General features: G+C 38.2%; 1 protein-coding gene across 1 annotated transcript in view; it reads left to right on the top strand.

Annotated features, from left to right (window-relative positions):
- Positions 1-1,452: 1,452 nt before the first annotated feature.
- Positions 1,453-22,594, top strand: part of ITGB6 (integrin subunit beta 6) — a gene marked incomplete at its 3' end in the record, with an annotated part of 67,735 nt that continues 46,593 nt past the window's right edge. The window contains exons 1-7 of the mRNA XM_082841551.1: positions 1,453-1,528; positions 2,268-2,347; positions 4,928-5,132; positions 5,749-5,995; positions 14,726-14,891; positions 16,152-16,313; positions 19,396-19,491. Of these exons, the coding sequence (XP_082697677.1) occupies positions 1,468-1,528; positions 2,268-2,347; positions 4,928-5,132; positions 5,749-5,995; positions 14,726-14,891; positions 16,152-16,313; positions 19,396-19,491 (1,017 nt within the window). The 5' untranslated portion in view covers positions 1,453-1,467. The remainder of the gene's footprint in view (positions 1,529-2,267; positions 2,348-4,927; positions 5,133-5,748; positions 5,996-14,725; positions 14,892-16,151; positions 16,314-19,395; positions 19,492-22,594) is intronic.

Below are 22,594 nucleotides of genomic sequence, written 5' to 3'. Positions count from 1 at the left end.
ACTTAACACAAAGTAGACGCTCAATAAATATTTATTGAATAATGGATGAATGAATGAATACATGAATGACAGCTAATACAGGATACCAGTATTAACCAGAGGTAATATGAGGGACACAGATATCTGTGCCTTAATCTTTCTTCTTCAACCTAAATCAACTGATTTCATATAACGTATTTTTCTCCCAAAAGGTATCCTCTCAAGTCTTTAATAATTCTGGTTTCTCTCTGAAGGATTCTTGCCATGTTCTTGCAGATTCCTGTGTATGATGGAGTTCAAAATTGAACATAGCTTTCTGAGAAGAACCTGAGCAGACTATAATTAGTTTTCTCTCTTCACAAGTTTCACATGCTTGCCCAGAAATATACCTTTAAAAGATAATCTCCCAGGACATAAGCAAGCCACAGAGAAGCCTGTCTAAGGTCAAGCAGTTTGGAGAGCAACGAAATAAATATTTGTTTGCAGTATCTGCAAACCCCAAACACTGTCTGGAATATATTAGGAAAAATTCATAATCAAACTCCTGAAATTAGCCATAGATTGTTGTATTTTAAAGTGTCACTTTTCTGTTCAACAAATAAATATCTTCTATGTGCCAAGTAGTGAGCTGGGAGCAGGGACCGTACATGAGAAAGAGAACTTGGTCGCTATGCGGAGGAGAGGGATTCAGTATCTTGGGCACCATTGTTTCTGTTTCCATTGTTATTGTCTGAGACTAATTTTGAAATATTATATTTTTTCTAATAATGCATTTAAATAGGAATTTTATACTTATGGAAAAATATCTTTCATCCAACTTAAAAAACAAGGGAACACAGTATTTTGCTTTCCCTAGACTGCCTTCTAAATTATAAAATAATGATTTTTATTTTTCAGAGTTCATCTCAATTCTCTGAAAGGATTTAACAATGGAACATAAAAATCTCAGGTATTTTCCTTTAGCTCATTTTTTAAACCCTCCTTATACATAACTTACATATTTGTGTTTTATTTATCATCTTTATTGTTTACATTAAATTATAATTATTTTAGAAGGAACTTTAGATCATATTTCAATTGCTCTTTTGACATTTCATCGATCAATATTTTACTAAAGGTGTCAACTTTCTCTAGGATGCAGAGAGACTAATAGAATTTACACAAAAATTTCTACTGAATGAATTTTCCCCACCTTCTTGGTGATTGTACACCTGCCTTCCTTATAAGGAGAACAAGGAAGTAAATCATGCTGAAGTTGCTCTTAAGCACAGCTTTTCTTCTTTACCTGTCCAGGTAGCTTCTGTTTTCATTTCAGTCTTAATGAAAACTTTTTAATTTACATCTCAAGTTGCTTTTCAAAGCAGTGTAAGTAGTATTTGCAATTTTACACTTCAAGAAAGAAAGACTTTTAACGATGTTCAGCTTTAGTCTTGTAATGTTGAAGGTAATTCATTTTTTAATCTGTCTGCACAGCGAGAACTGAAACGGATGGGGATTGAACTGCTTTGCCTGTTCTTTCTATTTCTAGGAAGGAATGATCACGTACAAGGTAAGACTTTAGTTCTCCAATATATTGCTTTCGTAGTGTGCTTGACAAACCTGCCGTGTGATTCAGAAACTAGATCAGAAGTCATTTTTTATTTGATCTGTTCAATTGCTCTTTTGCCATTGAACGAACACTTTAACAAATTACAGGCAGCCGCAAGGCTGTTGAACGCTCCGGGCTTAAGATAAATAAATACAAAGGTTGCATGGGCACCTTAATGAGAGAATTAAACAGCACTACTGCACAAGAGGACTTCTTAATACTCTTGTGACAACCATTTTGCTAACTTTTCTAGCTACCTTATTGTACAACAGGGCCTTCCACTTGAGAGTGATAACCTTGAGAGAGAAAAGGGACTTAGTTTTTAAATAAAAATACAGTACATTTAAGAGAGAAGCGTTCTTTAATGGGTACGAATAATTTTTAAAAAGTTAAACGGGGATGATACTGAATGAGGACGATAAATACGATGATCCTGTATTTGTGAACGTTAAGATATTTTCATATTTTAAGAAAAAAGAGAGCGATTATTTTTGGCTACTAAGACATGCCTGTTTTCAACGTGATAGATGTAAAATATGAAGTTTACTATGGATTGCTCTCGTCTTGAGGACTGATCTTTGAAGACTAAGAAATGAACTTTGGTATTGTTTTGTTCAAGTACCTTAAGAGCCGTAGATCTCGTGAATGGAGTGGCAGAGAGTGTGCTGAATCCCTTGTGTCTTGCTGGATTTAAAAACAGGTGGCTGTTCCATGGGGGATGCAGAGACCTGTGAGGACTGCTTACTCATCGGACCTCAGTGTGCCTGGTGTTCTCAGGAGGTAAAACAAATGACCTCAGCGTGTGTGTAAAAAGTGCACTTACATTTACGGTAATTCCATCCTTGAGTGTTCTGATAGCTTCCTGCTTTCTCTAGGGTTATAGAAGTAAAACAGATCAGGAAAGGAGAATGTAAGCGTTTGTGATTCCAAGTGTCCTTCGTGTGATTACATTCAAAAGCAATTTGAGGACAGAATGAATGTCAAAGTATTCTGAAATATACGTAACTCAAGATTCTTTATTTAACCTGATGCCTCCTCTGATTTTAAAGCCATTTCTAATTGCTTACATGTAAAATGCTGAGGCTCTGGGTAACCAGAGATCATGAAGTTGATAATTTTCAAACATACATTTGATTTCAATATCATAGTTGTATTCCATCTGTGGACCAGCATCCTTTCTGAATCATTACTAGGATCTGAGGGAAGTGTTCTAGGTTTGGGGTAAACTTTACTGTTCAGACATTATCCCGTTCTTTTAAAAACTATGCGAGCTTGGTGACTCTGTACCACACTGATGACAAACCCCGAAACAGACATTCCTTATCTGATCAAACTGAAAACTACGTGAAGGTAGCAGAAGGGGATTGGGGAATGTATAACAAGCCATCCAGAATCAGTGTCTCCTGTGACACGACTAGGCGGTCTGTAAATGATTCCTGGTAAGAAGGAGCTGCCTTAGCTCTTTCTGGAATGAAAGCAGTTCTCTGCTGAATCTCATAAAGAGAATCTAAACACAAATCCAACCATACGAATGCCAAGTTCAGCAAGAATTGAGTAGCATGTTCAAGGGGAACAAACCTGGTCGCCTAACTCAGGTCCAGGCTGTCGCTGTTAAAACGCACATTTCGGTTACATGTGTCCGTGGAGGGGCTCGCAGACCGGAGCACAGACACAGCCCACTCCCCCGCTATCGCCTCTGCTGAGGGGGCTCGAGCAGAAGGGCAGACAGTTATGCCATTTGGAGCTCACGTATCAAAAGAAGGTTTGGGAATATACAAAGAGCGAAAACCCCACATTTTTTGACATTGACTCTCTGAAGAAGTCAATGTTAGTTTCATGATAGAGACATAAAACAACAAATCAGTCTAACAAAATGCCCATCGCTAGAATTTTCACTTACGTGCTTCTTTAGCACTTATTGAAGAGAGGCTTTTAAGCTACTATGGATAGCTTTGCTTGTGGATAATACTCCGTAGTCAAATTTCCATCAGATTTGAAGGCCAGATTATTCTGAGAGGTCACACTGATATAACAAATAGTAGAAGTTAGAAGTAGTGATATCAGTAGAGACAGCTGGAGCAAAAAGTAAATTAGGCTCCTGCTTAGAGCAGATAGAAAATAGGTTCCAGGGTTAACACTGCCTCTGACCTTTTGGCAGACAGAGTGATTACAGGTGGTAGCAGTGACACTGTGTTAAGAAGGATTCTGAGGTCTTGTCAAGCCATGGTTTGCTTTGGATGCATCATGGGAAGTTACAGAATTTGCTACCTCTCTCTGAGGCCTCAAATATACACATGCCTTGATGATAGATAACACATTATATTCTCAAAAAATCAATTTCCAAAGAAATGTAGCTTTCTTAGTTGGTGAAACAGGAAGAGTGGCTTAGAATTCTGAATGAGGAAAAACAATATGAGCTTGGTTTGCTTCTCTCCAAGTATGAGAATCAACGGGCCCCAAGATCAACCTTGCCCAGAGCCTCAGCTGCTCTAGAGCAGCCGTGGCTATTAGGTGAGATAGGTGTTTATCTCTCAACTGCATCTCTCTGTTCTGGGTGTTCCAGGGTTGGATGGCCACGTTTCTGCCTGAAAACACTTCATCTCACTGCCTCCAGATACCCAGGTGGATCAGAGGGGAACTGGGAAACTCCCGAGTCCTACACAGAAAAGCAGTCTTTTACACGATTTCTCTTTCCCTTCCCTTCCCCACATCCGAATGTTGGAGAAATTTCTAAAAGACCTTAAACTGGAACACTTTAAGACCCTGAGTTTAAAGTCCCCAAGAGGTCAACTTTAGTGAAGTAATACTGTAATAGAAGGGTAAATATATCCATAAATTAAACTGGGACAGAGAGTAGATAGGGAGATGTCACAATCTTTGCCCTTTAGGAAGCCACAGAAAAAGCTCTTTGTCACTGGATTTGGTAATAGACACACTGAGAGTCTGGACAGTCCCAGGATTCCACAAACCTACAGGTTATCTTGAACAGATAATTCACACGATGATGTCAACTCTATGACCCAGCTATTTCAAGGATCTGGTCACAGCACAGGAGATGTTGTAAAGGAGTGAGCATTAAAAAAAAAAAGAAAGAAAGAAAAGAAAAGAAAAGGAAAAAAGAAAGCTGTTAAGTGAATTCTCCTGAATATTTAAAGGAAATTCCAATTTTACTGGCAGAATTCTCTGGTTATTCTGCTATAACTTAAGACCTACAATCGATGTCAGGCATGTGGGGATATGGTATACTATGACAAGATGCCTAACTAGAAAGCAAGCAAAAAGTAATCATAAGAAATGTCTTCTTTTTTTGTCTTTATTGTCATCTTTTTCTCTTTATTGTTTTTTTTTTTTTTTTTTTAGAATTTTACCCATCTATCTGGAGTTGGAGAAAGGTGTGATACTCCAGCAAATCTTTTAGCTAAAGGATGTCAACTAACCTTCATCGAAAACCCTGTCTCCCAAGTGGAAATACTTATAAATAAGCCTCTCAGTGTAGGCAGACAGAAAAATAGTTCCAGCATCGTTCAGATTGCCCCTCAAAACTTGGCTCTTAAACTGAGACCAGGTATGTTATGATTTATATACTCACTGGCTCATGTAAATAAATCTAACATCACATGTAGTAATACTGTTATTCCATTAATACACCTTGTACCATATTACATATCATTGTTTGTGATGACTCAGATTTCCCATTCTTAAGGAAATAGAGAGTTGCTAGGCTAACACTTTTCTTTATTCACATTGGTCACTTTGCACTCCAAATGTGTTACCAAAAAGAGCCTTATCTAATAGTAACCATCTGAATTACTCAAATGTTGCTAAGGCTTACCTCACATTTCTTCAAGGGTTGTAATGTAGCTTTAAACTCCTCTTTATTTTCTTCTTTTCTAAACCCCCCCACACACACACACACAAATTCAGCTTATCTTCCATCTAAATGGATGCTAGTTCTCCCAAGGAGATATAAAATATCCTAACTTTCACCTCCTTCAGTTACTCTAAATTCACTGCTGAAAGATTTTCATGGGTGTGTTCATTTATAAACTTTACCACACAGTGTATGAAATTATAAGTATCTTCAGTAAGTTCTTATTGAAATGAAACAGCCAGGGATTGCCTAGTCACAAAGAAGTCTCCCCGTGTTTTTATGATTTGCTTTTCTTGCGGGGGTGTTGCAGGCAGTGAACAGACTCTGCAAGTTCAAGTTCGCCAGACCGAGGATTACCCGGTGGACTTGTATTACCTCATGGACCTCTCGGCCTCCATGGATGATGACCTCAACACAATCAAAGAGCTAGGCTCCCTGCTTTCCAAGGAGATGTCTAAATTAACCAGCAACTTTAGACTGGGCTTCGGCTCTTTTGTAGAAAAACCCATCTCCCCTTTTATGAAAACAACACCAGAAGAAATCGCCAACCCTTGCAGGTAAGTAAATGATTTTCTGGCATCTTTGAACACTGATTTCCTGTAGAGCTGGCCCTGCTCTGAGCTGTAGGAGCTTGCTAAGTGCCTGGCAGTTCCCTCCCATCCGGTTGGATCTCTGCAGCTCTCAGTTGCCTAGGTTTTCAGAGCCAAGGGGAAGTCAACTTAATACCTGGTTCTAGCTTGGGTCCTCACAGCATCTGAAGCATCTGTCTCGCTGCGGAGGTCAGTCTGTGACAAATTTGGCTTTGTGCTCTGCAGACAAGCGGACCAAGTCTTTCACTGCAGGTTCCACTGGCCTGAGCCCTTCCCCAGCCCCTCAGAGGCCTTCTATCCTCAATGACCACCACTCTCTGAGGCTATTTGACAGTAACCCACACTTTCTCAGAGTATATGTCTCCACTCCAATGATTGCAGCCAAAATAACAGCTTTTGTAGCTACCTCTGATATACTTTGGGAGATGTGAATTTCTCTTATTGCTTGGAAAAGCCCTTTGTAGCCTTCACTGTTGTCAAATTCATTAGGAAATTAGGCAATGACTCCATTATAATATGCTCTGATCGGCTACTAAAACCATGTATTATCCAGGTGATGGTCAAGGGCAAGTTGCTTTGAGATGACTTACCTGTACATATCAATGACATGGTCAAAATAAAATTATTTGATATCCTTCTATTGAAAAAGAGCTTCCATTTGCTCTGTGCCAGACCCTATGCTAAAGATTTTACATAGATGACCTCATTCAATCTTCATAATAGCTTCAGGTCAAAGCAGGCTTCATCATCCCTATACTCAGAGGAAGTAACAGAGGCTCTGAGAGGTTAGTAATTTGCCTGAGGCCACCTGACTAATCAGTGATCTGTACCAAGATCTGGGCTTGTCCAAAGCCAAGCCCTTTACTCCTATAAACATAGTATATATGTGAAATGGCTTTCCAAACATACACTGAGTTTGAACACTAGTATACACCCAAGGAATCAATCTCTGTAGAAGACAGTTTTTATAGTATCGTTTTAAGACATTTCAATGCGGTTCCCAACTAGAATCTGACAGCAAAAAGAAAAATATATATATATATTTTTTTTTTTTTCTTTTTTTTTTTTTGCGGTACGCAGGCCTCTCACTGTCGTGGCCTCTCCCGTTGTGGAGCACAGGCTCCGGACGCGCAGGCTCAGCGGCCATGGCTCACGGGCCCAGCCGCTCCGCGGCATGTGGGATCTTCCCAGACCAGGGCACGAACCCGTGTCCCCTGCATCGGCAGGCGGACTCTCAACCACTGCGCCACCAGGGAAGCCCAAAAAATATTTTGACCTTGAAAAGAATTCATCACTGATTGCAACTTTAGGAATTGTGTTTGGTTGCAAATATCAGAGATAATATCTGTTCCCAACCCCCCTTCTTGAGGTATAATTGACAGGTACTAAAATACACACAGCAGAAATGTTCAGTTTCATGAGTTTTGACAGTTGAATATTCCAATGTAAGCACCACTTAAAACATGACATAGAACATTTCCATCACCACACAAAGTTTCCTTATGCCCCATTACAGTCAATTCTGCTTCCCCAGAGGCAACCACTTTCTGATTTCTATCAGTTAGATTGGTTTTGCCTATTCTTGGATTTCATATGAATGGAAAAAATGGTATATACCTTTTGTGCCTGGCTCTTTTGCTCAACATAATGTTTTCGAGATTCTTCCCTGATTTTGTGTTCACCAGTAGTTTGTTCCTTTTTGTTTTAAGTAATAGCCCCTTGTATGAATTTATTATACTACACTTTATTTATTCATCTATTGATGGACATTTGGGTTGTTTCCCAATTTCTGGTGATCATGAAAAAATACTGCTATGATCATTTGCATATAAGTCTTTGTGTGGATGTATGTTTTTGTTTCTCTTGCATAGATACCTAGAATTAGAATTGCTGAATTGTATGATAAGTATAGTTTTAATTTTTTTAAGAAACCATCAAATTGTTTTCCAAAGTGCATGTACCATTCTGCATTTCCATCAGCAATGTGTGAGGGTTCCATTTATTTCAAATCCTTGTTAATACTTGGTAATTTCAGTCTTTTTAGTTTTAACCATTCTAATAGGTGTGTATCTCATTGTAGCTTTACTTTGCATTTCCCTAAGGACAAATGATGTTGAACATCTTTTCATGTATTTTTTCCCCATTCTCATATCTTATTTTGTGAAGTATCTTTTCAAATATTTTTCCTATTTTTAAAAATTAGAGTTTCTTCTTAATATTGTATTGTATAAGTTCTTTGTATATTTGGACAAAAATTCTTTGTCAAATATATTTTGCAGATATATCCTTCCAGGCAGTGGATTGTATTTTTATTTTTCTATCAATGTCTTTGGTCAAGCAAGTTTTTAATTTTGATGAAGTCCAGTTAATCAATTTTTAGCTTTATGATTAGTGTATTTTTTTGTCCTGAGACATCTTTGCCTATCCTAATGTCTCAAAGATTCCTCCTCTGTTTTCTTCTAGAAGCTTTGTGGTTGAAGCTTTTACACTTAGGTCTATGATCTCAAATTAGTGTTTCTGTTTGGAATGAGGAAAATGTCTAGGTCTATCTTTTGTTTACATGCAACTATCCAATTGTTTCAGCACTATTTGTTAAGCAGGATTTTCCTTTCCCCATTGAATTATCTTGATGCCTTTGTTAAAAAGCAATTGACTGTATGTGTGTCTAATTCTGGACATTCTATTCTGTTCCATTGATCCCTTGAATACATCCATGTTACCAGGTAACCATTCATCTGCTCACTCATAATGTCACCTTAGGGAAACCACTTCACTTCTCAGAGCTTTAGTTTGGAATAATAATACCGATCACACAGAGGGGTTGTAAGGAGTGGGTGAGATAATGAAAGGAAGCATTTGATATTGGGCTTGACCATGAAGCTCTCAGTAGGTGGTAGCTACTATCAACACCAACAGAGTGGGGTAAAGGGAGGCCAGAGCACTGCCCAGGGTTCGGTGAACGGGAACCTAAAGGAGGATCACATATTTGAGCTCTTGAAAGGTCAGCGTCTTCCTATTTCATAGAGGTTTTTCTTTTATTCTTGTTGGCAAAATTTACCGTTAGCTAAAGTTATAAATAATGAGTTCTTTTTTGCTGCAACATTATATTTTTTCCTTTCTAATCACGCCCTTAATTCTCCCAGTTTCTCTGTCCAGATTCCACTCGCCACACATTTACACACCAAGAACCCAAACACCAAACACAGAAGTCAATCTTTGATCAATCCAAACCTTATAATTATGGAATAAAATGTTCTTTAGTACAAAGGCAATGAGAGGTAAGAGAAAAGAGCATGGCGTTTTCCAGACCTGGGCTTAAATCATAACCTTGGAGCTCCCATCTCTTCATTTATAAATGAGGATAATAATATTCACTTCCTGGGCTAATCATGAGAGCTGAATAGGCTCAGAACATAACAGACATTCAAAACCAGTTTTAATTTTTTTTCTCTCATTAACACTTATTTTCTCTAGTTATTTTTGTCTAATGGTCCTCAAAATTTAGATCTCAGGACTCTCTTACACTCTTAAAAATTAAGACGTCCAAAAGAGCTTTATATCTATCAATATTCAGTGTCTTAGAATGTAAAACTAAGAAAATATAATTATTTATCCATTTATTTAATAATTACAATGAAAAATACACTGCATATTACTATAATAACACACCTTTAGGAATAATAACTACATTTCCCAAAACAGAACAAAAGTTAACAAGATGAGTGGCACTATTTTACATTTTTACAAATCTCTTAAAATATCTGATTTAAAAGAAGACAACTGGCTTCTCATACCTGCTTCTCCGTTTAATCTGTTGTAATACTTTGTTTTGGTTGAATTCCATGAAGAAAGTCAAACTTCACACAGATATATAGTTGGAAAAGGGAGAAGCAGTTAATAGATTTTTCCAATAACTGTAGATATTCTTCTTTGATATTACATTCAAACTGTACCAGAGGTAAATTTATTTTCAATGTGGAATCTGAAAAAATATCAATGAACTTCATATTTTGTTACATTAAAAACCATTGGTCTGTTTTGCACTTTGAATCGCTCTTTTACTGGTGTGTGTGTGTGTGTGTGTGCGCATGTGGTTTTGTAATATAACGTTTTGATCACTTGGAAAATGAAGTTTCAGTGAGTTATGTAGATTTTCCAAATTTCATGATATAATATCTAAAAAAATCATATTCGTTAATATCATCATTAATCCCATCAGATAAATCTTGAAGTATTGGGAAGTCGTTAAGCCATGGGTGGCAGATGATAATTTTCTGAAGTTCTAATTTTCTAGTTACTTCAGATTTCATCATTGGCAACAAATACTGATAGTCGTTTTCCTGGAAGTAGCAGGCTTACTTTCTTCATTTTTAAGAACATGTCTGCCAAAAACTTAAGTTGGAATGATAGTTTGGCTTTCAGATCAAATGATTGTTCCATAAAATAGGCCAGTTCAGTTCAAACAACCGCAAGTGTTTTTCCACTATAAACATGTATTTCAATGTGCAGCAGTAATGCTGTATGCATATTCCCCATGTGGTCACACAGAAATATTTTTTAAAAACACGTATCCAAGGGTGTAGACTTAATAAAATTAATATCTTTTACTGCTTCGTCAAGGACAATCAAGTGAAACTAGCATTTAAAATAAAATTATAAGGAATACTAGGCAGTTTGGTGCCACTGCCTTGATCTGTGCTAAGGCACCAGCAGTTTTATTCACCATTGATTTGCATCATCAGTGAAAAAGACAAATAACATCTCTTATTATTATGAAATATGTTTGACCTGAAAAACTCTCTGAAAAGGTGTCAGGGACCTCTGTGGGTCTGCACACCACACTTTTCAAACCTCAGTTTTAATCTAGTCTCTAGTGCTTTTTGAAGTAGCTTGCATTCTTTATCTTCGTTAGATGGAAAGTCACTAAAACTTCGTTTCACCATGTAAGAAGCCTGAATGGTTTACGTTTTTGAAAGAAGTTTCTCTTCTAAGAAACATCAAGAAAAACCATATTTTCTCCATTTTCCTATTTGTAATGAATTGTAATATGCATTTAAAAATATTTAACATAAGATAAAATTTTCTCCATCGAACATTTTGAGGGATTTTTTTTTAACATCATTTCACGTTTGATTTGGTGTTTTGTTTTATTTTTGAAGACTTGAAGTGAGGAATTCATTGTAGTTTTGCAAAAGAGATAACTGAACCATGAAATGCTTAGATTTCCTATATGTACACACAAAAAACCATATATGAGTATATAATATAATTTTTAATAACAAGCCCAAGTGAGAATACAGACAAAAAGAAGAAAATGGAAATCATTTCTAATCCCACTCAAAAAAGATGGTGTTAACCTTTTAGTATATTATCATTATAGTCTTACTTTATGAACTTTATTTAAAGTTTTAATAAAAATATAAGTAGCACTTTTTATATTGTGTTTTACAATTTTAAATTTGAATGCATTTTAAATGCAAATCTATTGTTGTCTAGGGACTCAAAATCAAGTTATTCAGCAATGAGTAGTTCCTTCAATTTCTATCTTAGAAAATAACAAACAAATATAAGCATTTGTTGGAGGAAGAACTTTGACCAAAATAGGCAGCTTCCAGTCAAAATTTTCTGGTGTGACCCAGCTCTGACATTCTGCTTTGTTTTAGCTTCATTCATCTCCCAGCACATGAATATGTTTATTGAATTAAATAAATGTATTCCCCTTTCCAAAAGATTAGAGTTCTAGTAAGAACTACATAGCAAATAATTCTAACCAACAAAAATGCAAATTTCTTACCGAAAGATAGGAATACTAGTTCTCTGGCTCCAGAAGATTCTCAAATGCCATTTTGGTACAGTGTGAACCAACACCCCCAAATAAAAGATTAAATGAAACATTTCCAAGACTAGTTGGGCTCCAGGGACAATGGTATACTTCACACAATTATATACTTTTTATAAAATACTTTAATGTAATTTTTACAACAACCTTGTGAAGTAACTATTATTATCACCCTCATTTTAGATAGATAACTATTTAGTCTTTTTATTCTAAATCTAATGGCATTTTCTTCTACCCTGTAGCTGCTTTAAATACTACAGGAGCAATTAGGACAAATGCTACATTATTATCATTTAATAGGTTAACTTTTTTTTTTTAATTCCTCATTTCACATTTCAAAATACATTCATCTTTGAAGGTGGGAAAAAATCGACTATATAAAAAATGTTAAGGTATATATCCAAAAACATTGTAAACAAAATTTAAAAACAAACTACAAAGACAAAAGTTTGATACTATTTAGAGATAGAGTTCTTAAAATCATTAGAAAATAAAAGATACCCCATTCAGAAAATGGGACATCTCAGACTGTACCATTCAGTGCTGGCCACCTTTAACCCCCCTTGTTCTGAAATCTGAGGACACATCAGATTATGACCTACTTTTTGTGAAAGTCTACTGACAGGAAGTAAATGATTATCCTTGCAGACACCAGCATTCTGGTTCTGGCAGAGCTTCATTTCTCAGTGAAAACAAATCCATAGTCATTCTGACTTATATATATATAGTTGATTCTCATCATTTACAGAAGTCTTGTTCTGTAAATTCTCCTCAACAATTGCATTAGAGAATGCTGAGCATTTCTCCTAGGGGAGACAGAGGGTTAGGTTCCTATGAGTCTCTGGTCACGTTTCACCAACTGAGCAATACATAACTTTGTTTTCTGTGTGTTTCTATTTAAAGACATCTTATTTAATACATATTGTTGATTTATTAATGTTGAAATCACAGCCAACAGCACTGTAACTCACGCCAGAATAAAGTTTAGCTAACATGTGTATTTTTCCCATAAGACACATCAAAGTCTTCCTGCACTTAGGAATACCAGACAGCACTTCAACACTACACTTGGGGGCCACTCTAAACAGCAAAATTACCCCAAAATCACAAAAATGCAAAAAAAAAACAAAAACAAAAACAAAACATGGCACCAGATAGACCACAAAAAGGACATTTGTTTACAGTATGACAGCTGGAACAAGAAGACTGTCTTATTTGACCTCAGCTGGAAACATATGTATCATATCAGGTGACTCAACTTTTTTTTTTTTTTTGGCTGTATTGGGTCTTCGTTGCTGCGCATGGGCCTTTTCTAGTTGCGGCGAGCAGGGGCTACTCTTCCTCACGGTGCGCGGGCTTCTCATTGTGGTGGCTTCTCCTCTTGCGGAGCACGGGCTCCAGGTGCATGGGCCTCCGTAGCTGTGCCCTGTGGACTCTAGAGCGCAGGCTCAGTAGTTGTGGCGCACGGGCTTGGTTGCTCCGCGACATGTGGGATCTTCCCGGACCAGGGCTCAAACCCATGTCCCCTGAGTTGGCAGTCAGATTCTTAACCACTGCGCCACCAGGGAAGCCCGACTCAGCTTTTTTGTCACTCTGTGCACGTACACGAATGACAGAGAAAGGACTGATTTGGGAGTTACAAATACATTTTAGCGATACGGATTTTCAAAGATATGGAATCTGTAAATAATGAGAATTGACTGTATACCTCAGGCAGATGACTATGGTGAAAAAGAGCCTACTCCTCAAAGATGCATCAGCTCCTTGTATGCTGACAAGACAGGCTGTTGAACTTGCAAAGATGCTCACCTAAGTCAACCAGCTCTCCTCAGAAGCATACCACAGCCTCACTGGGGGCTACTCCTCTTTGTCTCTGTGCCTCTACACCTATGTTTCTCAAACTTTGGAATGCATCAGGAAGACTTGGCTCAACACAGGTCTCTGAGTCCACACCTAACATTTCCGATTCAGCAGGTCCGGAGTCATACCCCAGATTTTGCATTTATAACAAGTTCCCATGTGATGCTCACGTGGCTGGTCCAGGGACCACACTTTGAGAATCTCTGCTCTGTGTTATTTATCTCTACTTTACAAAGGAAAACCTAAAGCTCAGAAGGGTTGAGTAACTTGCCCAAAGTCTCATGCACAGCTACTAGCTGGCTATCAGAATAAAATGTGGCTGATTCAGGATTAGCAATTTCTGTTCTACTGTGATGTCTTTAGGGCAGATCTCATCCTAACATGGCATTTTCCTCACAGGTAAACTTTTTGGTGGTGGTTTTACCCCAGGCTTGTCCACAATAGTCTGTTCTATCACAGTAAAGTTGGGCTCTAGAATCAAGAGCCTTGCTCTGATTTTCAGGCCCTGGGCAGGCAGGACTGAGCAGAGGACGGAGTAGACAGGTTCCTCTCTCAGTCTTGCTACAGGGAGACTCATCCTTGGTGACAGTTTAAGCTATCAAAATACAAAGGAACTGTTGTCATCATGTAAACTTAATGGTGGATTTTGGTCGAGAGGCAATAGAAGGTAGTGATTACACACACACACACACACACACACACACACACACACACACACAAACACACATGGGGAGTCTGATCACCTGATTATCTGTTTTCTGTGTTTGAACCAATGCAAGGCACACAGCAAGCTCTAAGTGTTAGCTAATGTGGCCAATTTGGAAGGGCTGGGTGGGAGATGATGAAAACAACCTTAACAGTGAGACTCACAGCCAAGTTACAGAGTCGGGCACTTTAGAAAAATGCATCTTCATTGAAGGAAATGCTGTTAGGCTATTAAACCCATTCATTGTGTGTTGTATCGTATTTCAAGAACATTTTACATCTTCCTTTTGCAGTAGTATTCCATACATTTGTTTACCTACATTTGGATTCAAGCACATTTTGCCGTTGACAAATGATGCAGAAAGATTCAATGAAATTGTGAAGAATCAGAAAATTTCTGCTAATATTGACACCCCAGAAGGTGGATTTGATGCAATTATGCAAGCTGCTGTATGTAAGGTATGCTGAGGGGAGCAGTGTTTCATTCTGTTGACACAAATTTCATCTCCTGTGAACAAATTTCCTTTGAAAAGCTTAGCTAACTTTATCTTTCCTATAATCACCATATTTCTACAACAGATACTTAAAATTTTTGTACATTTTTTAATTCCATCATGTTGAAACGGGGACAATTTTTTATGCCTAATATTCAAGTAGTCTAATAACATTGTAGTACAGTTGGGAAAAATTGGTTAAAAGAATAGTCATGCATGATTAATTTTCAAAGATCCAAATCATATTCATTAGTTTTTGAATTAACCATGTTGAAAAAAAAGAAAAAAACAAAGACAGCAATTAACGAAAAAAAAGTAAAAATGCTCTGATTCAGAATAAACGTCTACATATGATCAGCTATCTATTGTTTCGAACAACAAAATAAGCATCAGAAGCCACAGTGTCTCTACAACAATGCAAGAATACCTCTCCTCCTTGACAATCAAACCCATATCCATGGGAACGATTCCCCTGTCTTCAGATGACAGTCTTCATGGAAAATATCAGGAAACAGATAGGGCCGAAGGTCCTAGAATGTGGGAGGGCCAAAGAATTAAGGAAGGAAGGAAAAAGATGAGGTACCATGGGGCAGCTACGATGAGCTTCTGTCCAACTAGTTCCTTGACTAATCTTAATTAAAGGGGAGAGCTCTGCAAAGAGACAGAAAACAGACCATCTTAATTAACAGTACTCTGCAGTCATACTTTGATAAGCAGTTTTTATCCTTGTATTATGTTTAGAATTTTTGGATGATATCAGTAGAAAGAGAAATAGGTGCCTACAGGTTGGGTGAAATTTTAATAAAACAGGCTTACTTCGGGTCCATTCTGTATTGCATTCTGACTAGCTCTGCTTCAGCTTAGATTTGGGATAATCTATGACCTCCCTCACTCCCTTCTGTCATTTTTCTGGTAAATTGAAACCTGGACAGTAAAAATAATTAACTGTGTAAATGTCAAGATCAACTGGATACTGATTGTAGTGGAACCATTTTTTCTGAAGCATAAATCATCTGAAAATGTAATCCAGGATAAAACAAAGGTCACAGAATTTCCTGTTTTTAATATGTTAATATTACCAACTCACAATAGATGAAACAGTCTAAAATAGATCGAGCAGCAATATATATTTTAATAATCTGAATGTGTCCAAGCATAACTGATCCACTCTCAATAAACGTCCGCCCCTCTCCCATACAAGCTAAATGCTTCTTTCTCACTGTAGGAAAAAATTGGGTGGCGTAACGACTCCCTCCATCTCCTGGTCTTTGTGAGCGATGCCGATTCTCATTTTGGAATGGACAGCAAACTGGCAGGCATCGTCATTCCTAACGATGGGCTCTGTCACTTGGACAGCAAGAATGAATACTCCATGTCAACAGTCTTGGTGTGTAACCTATACTCTGCACTGTTTTCAGGGCTACAAGTAGGCGAACGGAGCAACAATTGCTGTAATACATAGCAGAGTAACCCGCCCTTGGTAGAAGCAGTGCACATTTTCTGATTTGAGATTAACACATTGGCCTTTCTCCATCCTCATCGCCCTTAGAGGTCCCCTCAAGAGCACAGATGGGCGGTGGCGATGTGGGATAAGTTCAGATTTGCTATAGTACGAATGATCCCAGAACCTCCCCAATTTTTCAAAGAGCCCGAGGCCAGCAAAATATAATACAGTCAGCTCATTCTGTTTGAACCATAGCCCTGGAAAGGAAGGCTCAGACCAGAACAGTAGTCACCTAGGAGTTGTTTCAAATGATGGTCCCAGGGTCATGCTGCCTCAATAATTCCATGTTTTCATGGACCCTGGGACTCCTTGGGAAACCACTAGTCAGGTGCTGCTCGGCTGGTGCCTATTAAATTTGGCTTGTTTTCGTCATTTAAAAAATGCTCGTGACACTCAAAAAAAAGAAAAAACACTTGACTTTTGTAAAACAAGGTAAAAATGTCAGAGCTCTTTTGATGTACATGATCTCATTTGATCCTCACCAGAACCCTATGTGTCTAATTGTTTCCCTTGAACAGACCGTGAGGCTGCCACGCTGGTGCATGTGTCTTTCCCTCTGTCTGGAATGCCCTTTCCTCCAAGGCTGCTGAGAAACTCTTACAGATCTTTTAAAGCCCAGCTCGATCATGACTGCTCCGGGGACGGGGAGGACCCTGTCTGACCTCCACTGGGCCCCAAAGCGATCATCTCTCCCCTGGCTCTTATACATAGATGGCTTCTTGGCCATCGCCATACGGAAATGTGCTTGTTGGTTTCTGTCTGTCTTTAACATACATCCTCAGTACCAGAACTGGTTTATTATCTCTATTTGCTGACAGCACAGTGCCTGGAGCACACTAAAAATAGAATTGAATTATGAAGCAGAAACCTGGAAAGGTCATATTATCCCCATTTAACACTTGGGGAAAAAATGGTACAGAGAATTTAAGTGACTTTTGAAAATGACAATGCTGTAGAAGTGTGTGTAGGTGAGAGAAAGAAAGAGGGAAGAGAACCCAGGATTCTAATATCAGATTGGAAAAACTATCCTCTAAAAAGAAAAGACTTTAGTGAGATAATGTACAGAAATGCTTACTACAGCGTTGGCTATTAGTTTTAAAAATCTAATGGTTCATGAATTATCTGCTATCATTTCTTGACCTAAATTTCTAAACTTCAACATGGCTGTTTCTACCTAACTTTTGATCAATAGTGTTCACCAAATTTATATTTTTTTAATTGTATCGGTTGTCCTTCCATATTACAGGATTAGTGAGGGTAGCCACATTTTGTCTTTTAGCCAATGAGGGGTAATAAACCGTGAGAAGTGGATCCCTTTTTTGTTACTTTTTTCTTGCAACTATTCAAATGCCCCAGAATAGACATCTCAGAAAAAAGCAAGATCACAGAAGCAAATACTGCCTGTTGCCTTATATGACCTTCTCCTGTAATACACGTTCAAGTGATTCTTATTAAGTTGCTACAATGCACAGAGCCGTGGGCTATTTCCCTGCCTGCAACATAGCCCCCGGGTCCTCTGAGCACTTTCTATGCTCTCAACACTGGGCCAGGCTCCTGGGGCCGCAAAATAACAGGACATGATCCCTGGCCTTGAGGAACTTAGAATATAATTGTGGGAATTAAACCAAAAGATCTGGATCAAATAGAAAACCATATTCACCCACCTATGGAGGGCTACGTGGTACCATCCTGGCTACACAGGCACAGCAGTTGAAAGTTCGGAGAACATCTGGAGATAAGTAGGGACCAGCGTTGGAGGACCTCAGGCTTAAGGTTGAAGGATACTTAATATTTGGGCAATTGAAACACAGAGACTGAGAATGTCAGACTCAGAAAGCTTTATAGATAGTACCTGGATTCTGCTAATATCCACTAATAAAAGTCCAAATGGGATAGAAAGCACGCATTACACAGCCAGATTTGCAGTTGGGTAATTGACCTGAGTATCTTAGGCAAAACTATACTTTTCCCTCAACTTTAATTTTGTAGCTGAAGACAAAAATATTCCGGAAGCGCTGAGGATATATGAACACACCACATTCGTGTGCAAGAAGGCTTATTCGTCAGTGTTCCTGCACTTTGGCTTACTGCAGTCATAAGCAACACGGTATTCTTAGTTCCCTTGTTTGCAGGCCACTCCCTCATTTGAGGGTTTTTTTACATATTATTCACATTTGGAGTCGTACGCCAGGCAAATGTGCTCCAGGTTTTCCAGGCTTGGAAAGTAAAGGTCATCTGCAAATATGATAATTAATGACTTTATATTTTAAAGTACTTGTATCACTCAGGAATGAATGTATCAATGGAACAGAAGTAAATTGAATACAATGGCTTTTCAATTGCCCTGTAAAAATATTGCAGCATCCCATAAAACCAATTCGTGACATCAAAAAGGCAGTAAGACCAAATTGGAGAACTGGTACAGGAATATCTCAAGTCAGAGGGATTTAGGAGTGGCGGTGTGTGCTTCCTCAGCAGGTTGGTCCTTCCGCAACCCTCATCCTGCCCCATCCAATTCCAGTCAGAGTTTCAGAGCTGCAAGAGTCACCTCCCTCACCTTCGTCATAGTCATGGTCCCTCTCTCAATTCTAACATTCCCTCCAATATTTACCTGCAGGCAAGTGGCACTTAGAAAAAGACATGTATCTCTACTCTTGAAAAGATGACACACTGTAAGTCTTTAGATAAATTTAGTGATCTCCTTGGAAGTGACAGATCATAATACACCACGTTGACAGGCACCGACTCTAAGGAATTAAATCAACTTACAATATCTAGGAAACAATTACTAAACCGATTAAGAAAATAATGCTAATTGTGTATTTGTTTACTTGGAGTGATAGACACAGTAATGCCTGTGAGAATTGAAAATGCCAAACTCAGTAAGATATCTTTGAAAGAGATATTCCTTTATTTTACATATTTTTGTTAAGAAGATACTTAAAATCTTTGTGTTCAATTTTAGGAATATCCAACAATTGGACAACTCATTGATAAACTGGTGCAAAATAACGTATTATTGATCTTTGCTGTAACCCAAGAACAAGTTCATTTGTATGAGGTAAGCAAACATGATTTGGGAAATTCCTTCAGGGAGATTATTGGACATGAAACTTTAACTCTGAATTTAATACATGGGAGGCCAATAGGTAATCATTAACATGTACCAGATATACTGGACACTGGCAAAGTGGATTCAGTTACTGTTTGCAATTTAAATTATAAACACAGAGGTGCAGCAGAGAGTGGAGGACAGATATGGTGGGATAAGGAAGAAACAGTTATGGAAATGAAAAGTTGGAAGAGAGTCCCAATAAACACAGGACCACCTATCTAATGGAAAATCAATCTACCTTCCCTTGAGCTCTTTCATCTGATAAGAAGAGTTAACAGTGAGCAGAGAAAATTATGAGAATGGGAGGAGACTTGACTTAAATCTCTGACATTTGCAAATTCGATACATAGAAAATACACAAGTAGAGATATAGCTCAAACTATTGAGAAGTGAAAAGTTGAAAGAAAAAAATTTGTTAAACCCTGGGCCAAAAGATAATTTCTCCCTTAAAGTAGTTGGATTTGCAGTTCAGGTGTTTGAATGGAAGCACCAATGGCAGAAATGAAATTGTTTTGTTAGATGAAAAAAATGTTCATAAATCACTGCATACACAGTAAAACACATATTACAAGTGCAAAAGTTTTCTGTGGCTTCTTTCCAGCCTCAGAAAAACAATATGTCAAAATGCCATGCATTGGGGTACTAGCAAATGATCTATTATTCCTCATGGGCAGTTTCACAGAGGAGGAATCTCTAGCCTGAGTCCTAGAAAATGTTGAGAAAATATGTGTCTGTTAAATCGTCTGTGCCTTCTATGCAGAAGCTTCAAATACTCCTAAATTCAAAGTCGGATCTCCCATTCCTTTTGAAAGGACCTCTTAACTCGCTTGGTGAATTTACAGGGCTCAGGAAACACTGAGATTATTTCACAGAAGGCTTTGATTAAATGCCACTCACTGCTCAGAACGGTACAATCCATGAACTTGCATCAAGTTCTGTAGAAAGGATCCAGGAGGAGATCCTATCTTGCATTTTTAATGAGAGGAGGGTATTGTACTCCAGGTGAGACTGCCTTCTGCTGAAAACGAAGGAAGTCCCTTGCAATCTAGCTACATACTCGAGGGCTTTGTTCTACTCAGAGACCATGTGGATTCACCTGATCTAGGCATTTTCTTAAGGCTTTTTAGTATGTGATACTCGTTTCCAGTGGTTTTAAGTAGTAGAGTTGCAGTAAAGATTTTTGAAAAGTACCCCAAATACAATAGTGAGTCTATTCTGCCTTTGATTCGTAAGGCTAGAGTGAGAGGACCCTGGGGGTCACCACACCTCCTCCAAAGCAAGGCTCCTGTTTAGATAGGGGAGGAGAAGCTGCACAAAGTTTTCTTAAAAGAGGGATCTGGGAAACACGATTGATGACCATGAACAGAGACACCCATAACTCACTTTGGTAATAGTCTTTAAGACACAACTCATTCAAATGCCTCCTCAAAATTGCTATTAAAAAGACAGAGCAAGGTGAAAAATAGCTCTGTGGCAAAACAGAATCTGTCAGATTTAAACAGGTTGCATCCACGGTTCCCTGTTGCAAAGGAAATGATCATTTCCAAGGAAAACACCAGATTAGAGCCTGCCTCTAACGTAACAGCAGGACATTTATTTTGCCTGCCTACTAATCTCATTAGGAGGTGAATTTATGTTCCGTTGTGACCTGTGGTTTTTACTATCTAGGCTCCACTAAATTCAAAGGGACATTTGCAGGGAGCCATGCAGTGGACCAGGCCAGCAGCCCGCTCGACTCTGATCCTTTCATTATTTTATTTTCATTCTGATGGACTCATCATTTCCTCTGCATTAGTGGGAGTAGACGGCAGCCTGGTCTAAAGATAATGACAGCAGCATTGCACTTCCCTGAAGGTTTTGCACAGCATGAAAATGCTGGTTTCTTGTTTTATTGATAATGGAAACTGAAAATAGACCAGTAATGGCTTGGGTTGCCTTTCCATTTAAATCTCTTAGAAGGAGCCCTATGTGTGCAGGAGCCCTATGTGACCTGATGTTTGGATAGCTGTGATAGAGGCAGCATAACGACCAAAGAATCACTGAAAAATAAAACCAGTGATAGGATAAATAAAGCAACTAAGTGGTTGGATCTAATGGAAATTCCAGGAGGCAAACTGTTCGCCCCAGTTCTGTGTTAAGCACAGTTATGTACACACACCCGGGACAGGAGCTAGGTCAGGTTCAATGGTGCCCATCTTGCAGCAAATAAAGAGTTATGTTGCCCGTTCATGGAACGCAAGAAAAAATGACTATTTTTTAAAATAATTTTGGTAAGATGCCTTGGACTGCCCAGGTGTGTATGTTGCCGTACTTTGTGGTAACAGAGATGAACAAACAATGGAAAGGCTACAGTGAGCAGTTTTGCCTCCTGTTCATTATGACTGCAGTGTGTGCCCCAGACTCCAGCAAACAGATGATTTTGAACAAACTTATTATCATGGATAGTTTCCTGTTTGTCCAATTACAGGGTTCAAAAGATAATGATAGATAATAGACTGAGTAGTAGGTAGTATATTACATTCAACTGCTAAATACCATTTTGAATCAGGATTCAACTACCCAAGCTTTAAAAAATATTTTTTTTATCTCTTCTGCTGTTTTCAAATATTTACTGTTAATTCACATCAATTTAGTATCAGGCTACTAAGCCCCAACTGTCTAATTTGACTAGTCTTTCCTTGCTAATGAGAGACTGAGAGAAAAGCAATTAAATTAGCATTTTTTACTACATTGTCAAATCTTGTTATTAATCACCTGGGATTATTTGCAAGACTTTAAAATGTCTCATTATCTTTCAAAATGTCTACCTCTGGCTGGAAAAGATGAGTTTTATGACGTTAATTTTTATTGTATATATATATATATAATAATAATTGTATGACCTGGCGTTTATGATGTAATGTTGAAACACCACTTAGAAAGTAAACAAGATGTATTGGTAAAAGACACTTCACTAACATCTGTGGCCACTAATTGATGTCCCTGTGGTTATTAGGACAGAATGATGGGTCTAAAGCATGGGGACAGGGGCCCAAGCAGGTTGTTCTAC

This window comes from Leucopleurus acutus (genome assembly GCF_964270905.1).
Source record: "Leucopleurus acutus genome assembly, chromosome: 6".
Taxonomy (NCBI): Eukaryota; Metazoa; Chordata; class Mammalia; order Artiodactyla; family Delphinidae; genus Leucopleurus; species Leucopleurus acutus.
The sequence above is the reverse complement of the archived record's forward strand: the minus strand, read 5'-3'. Positions and strand labels throughout refer to the sequence as shown.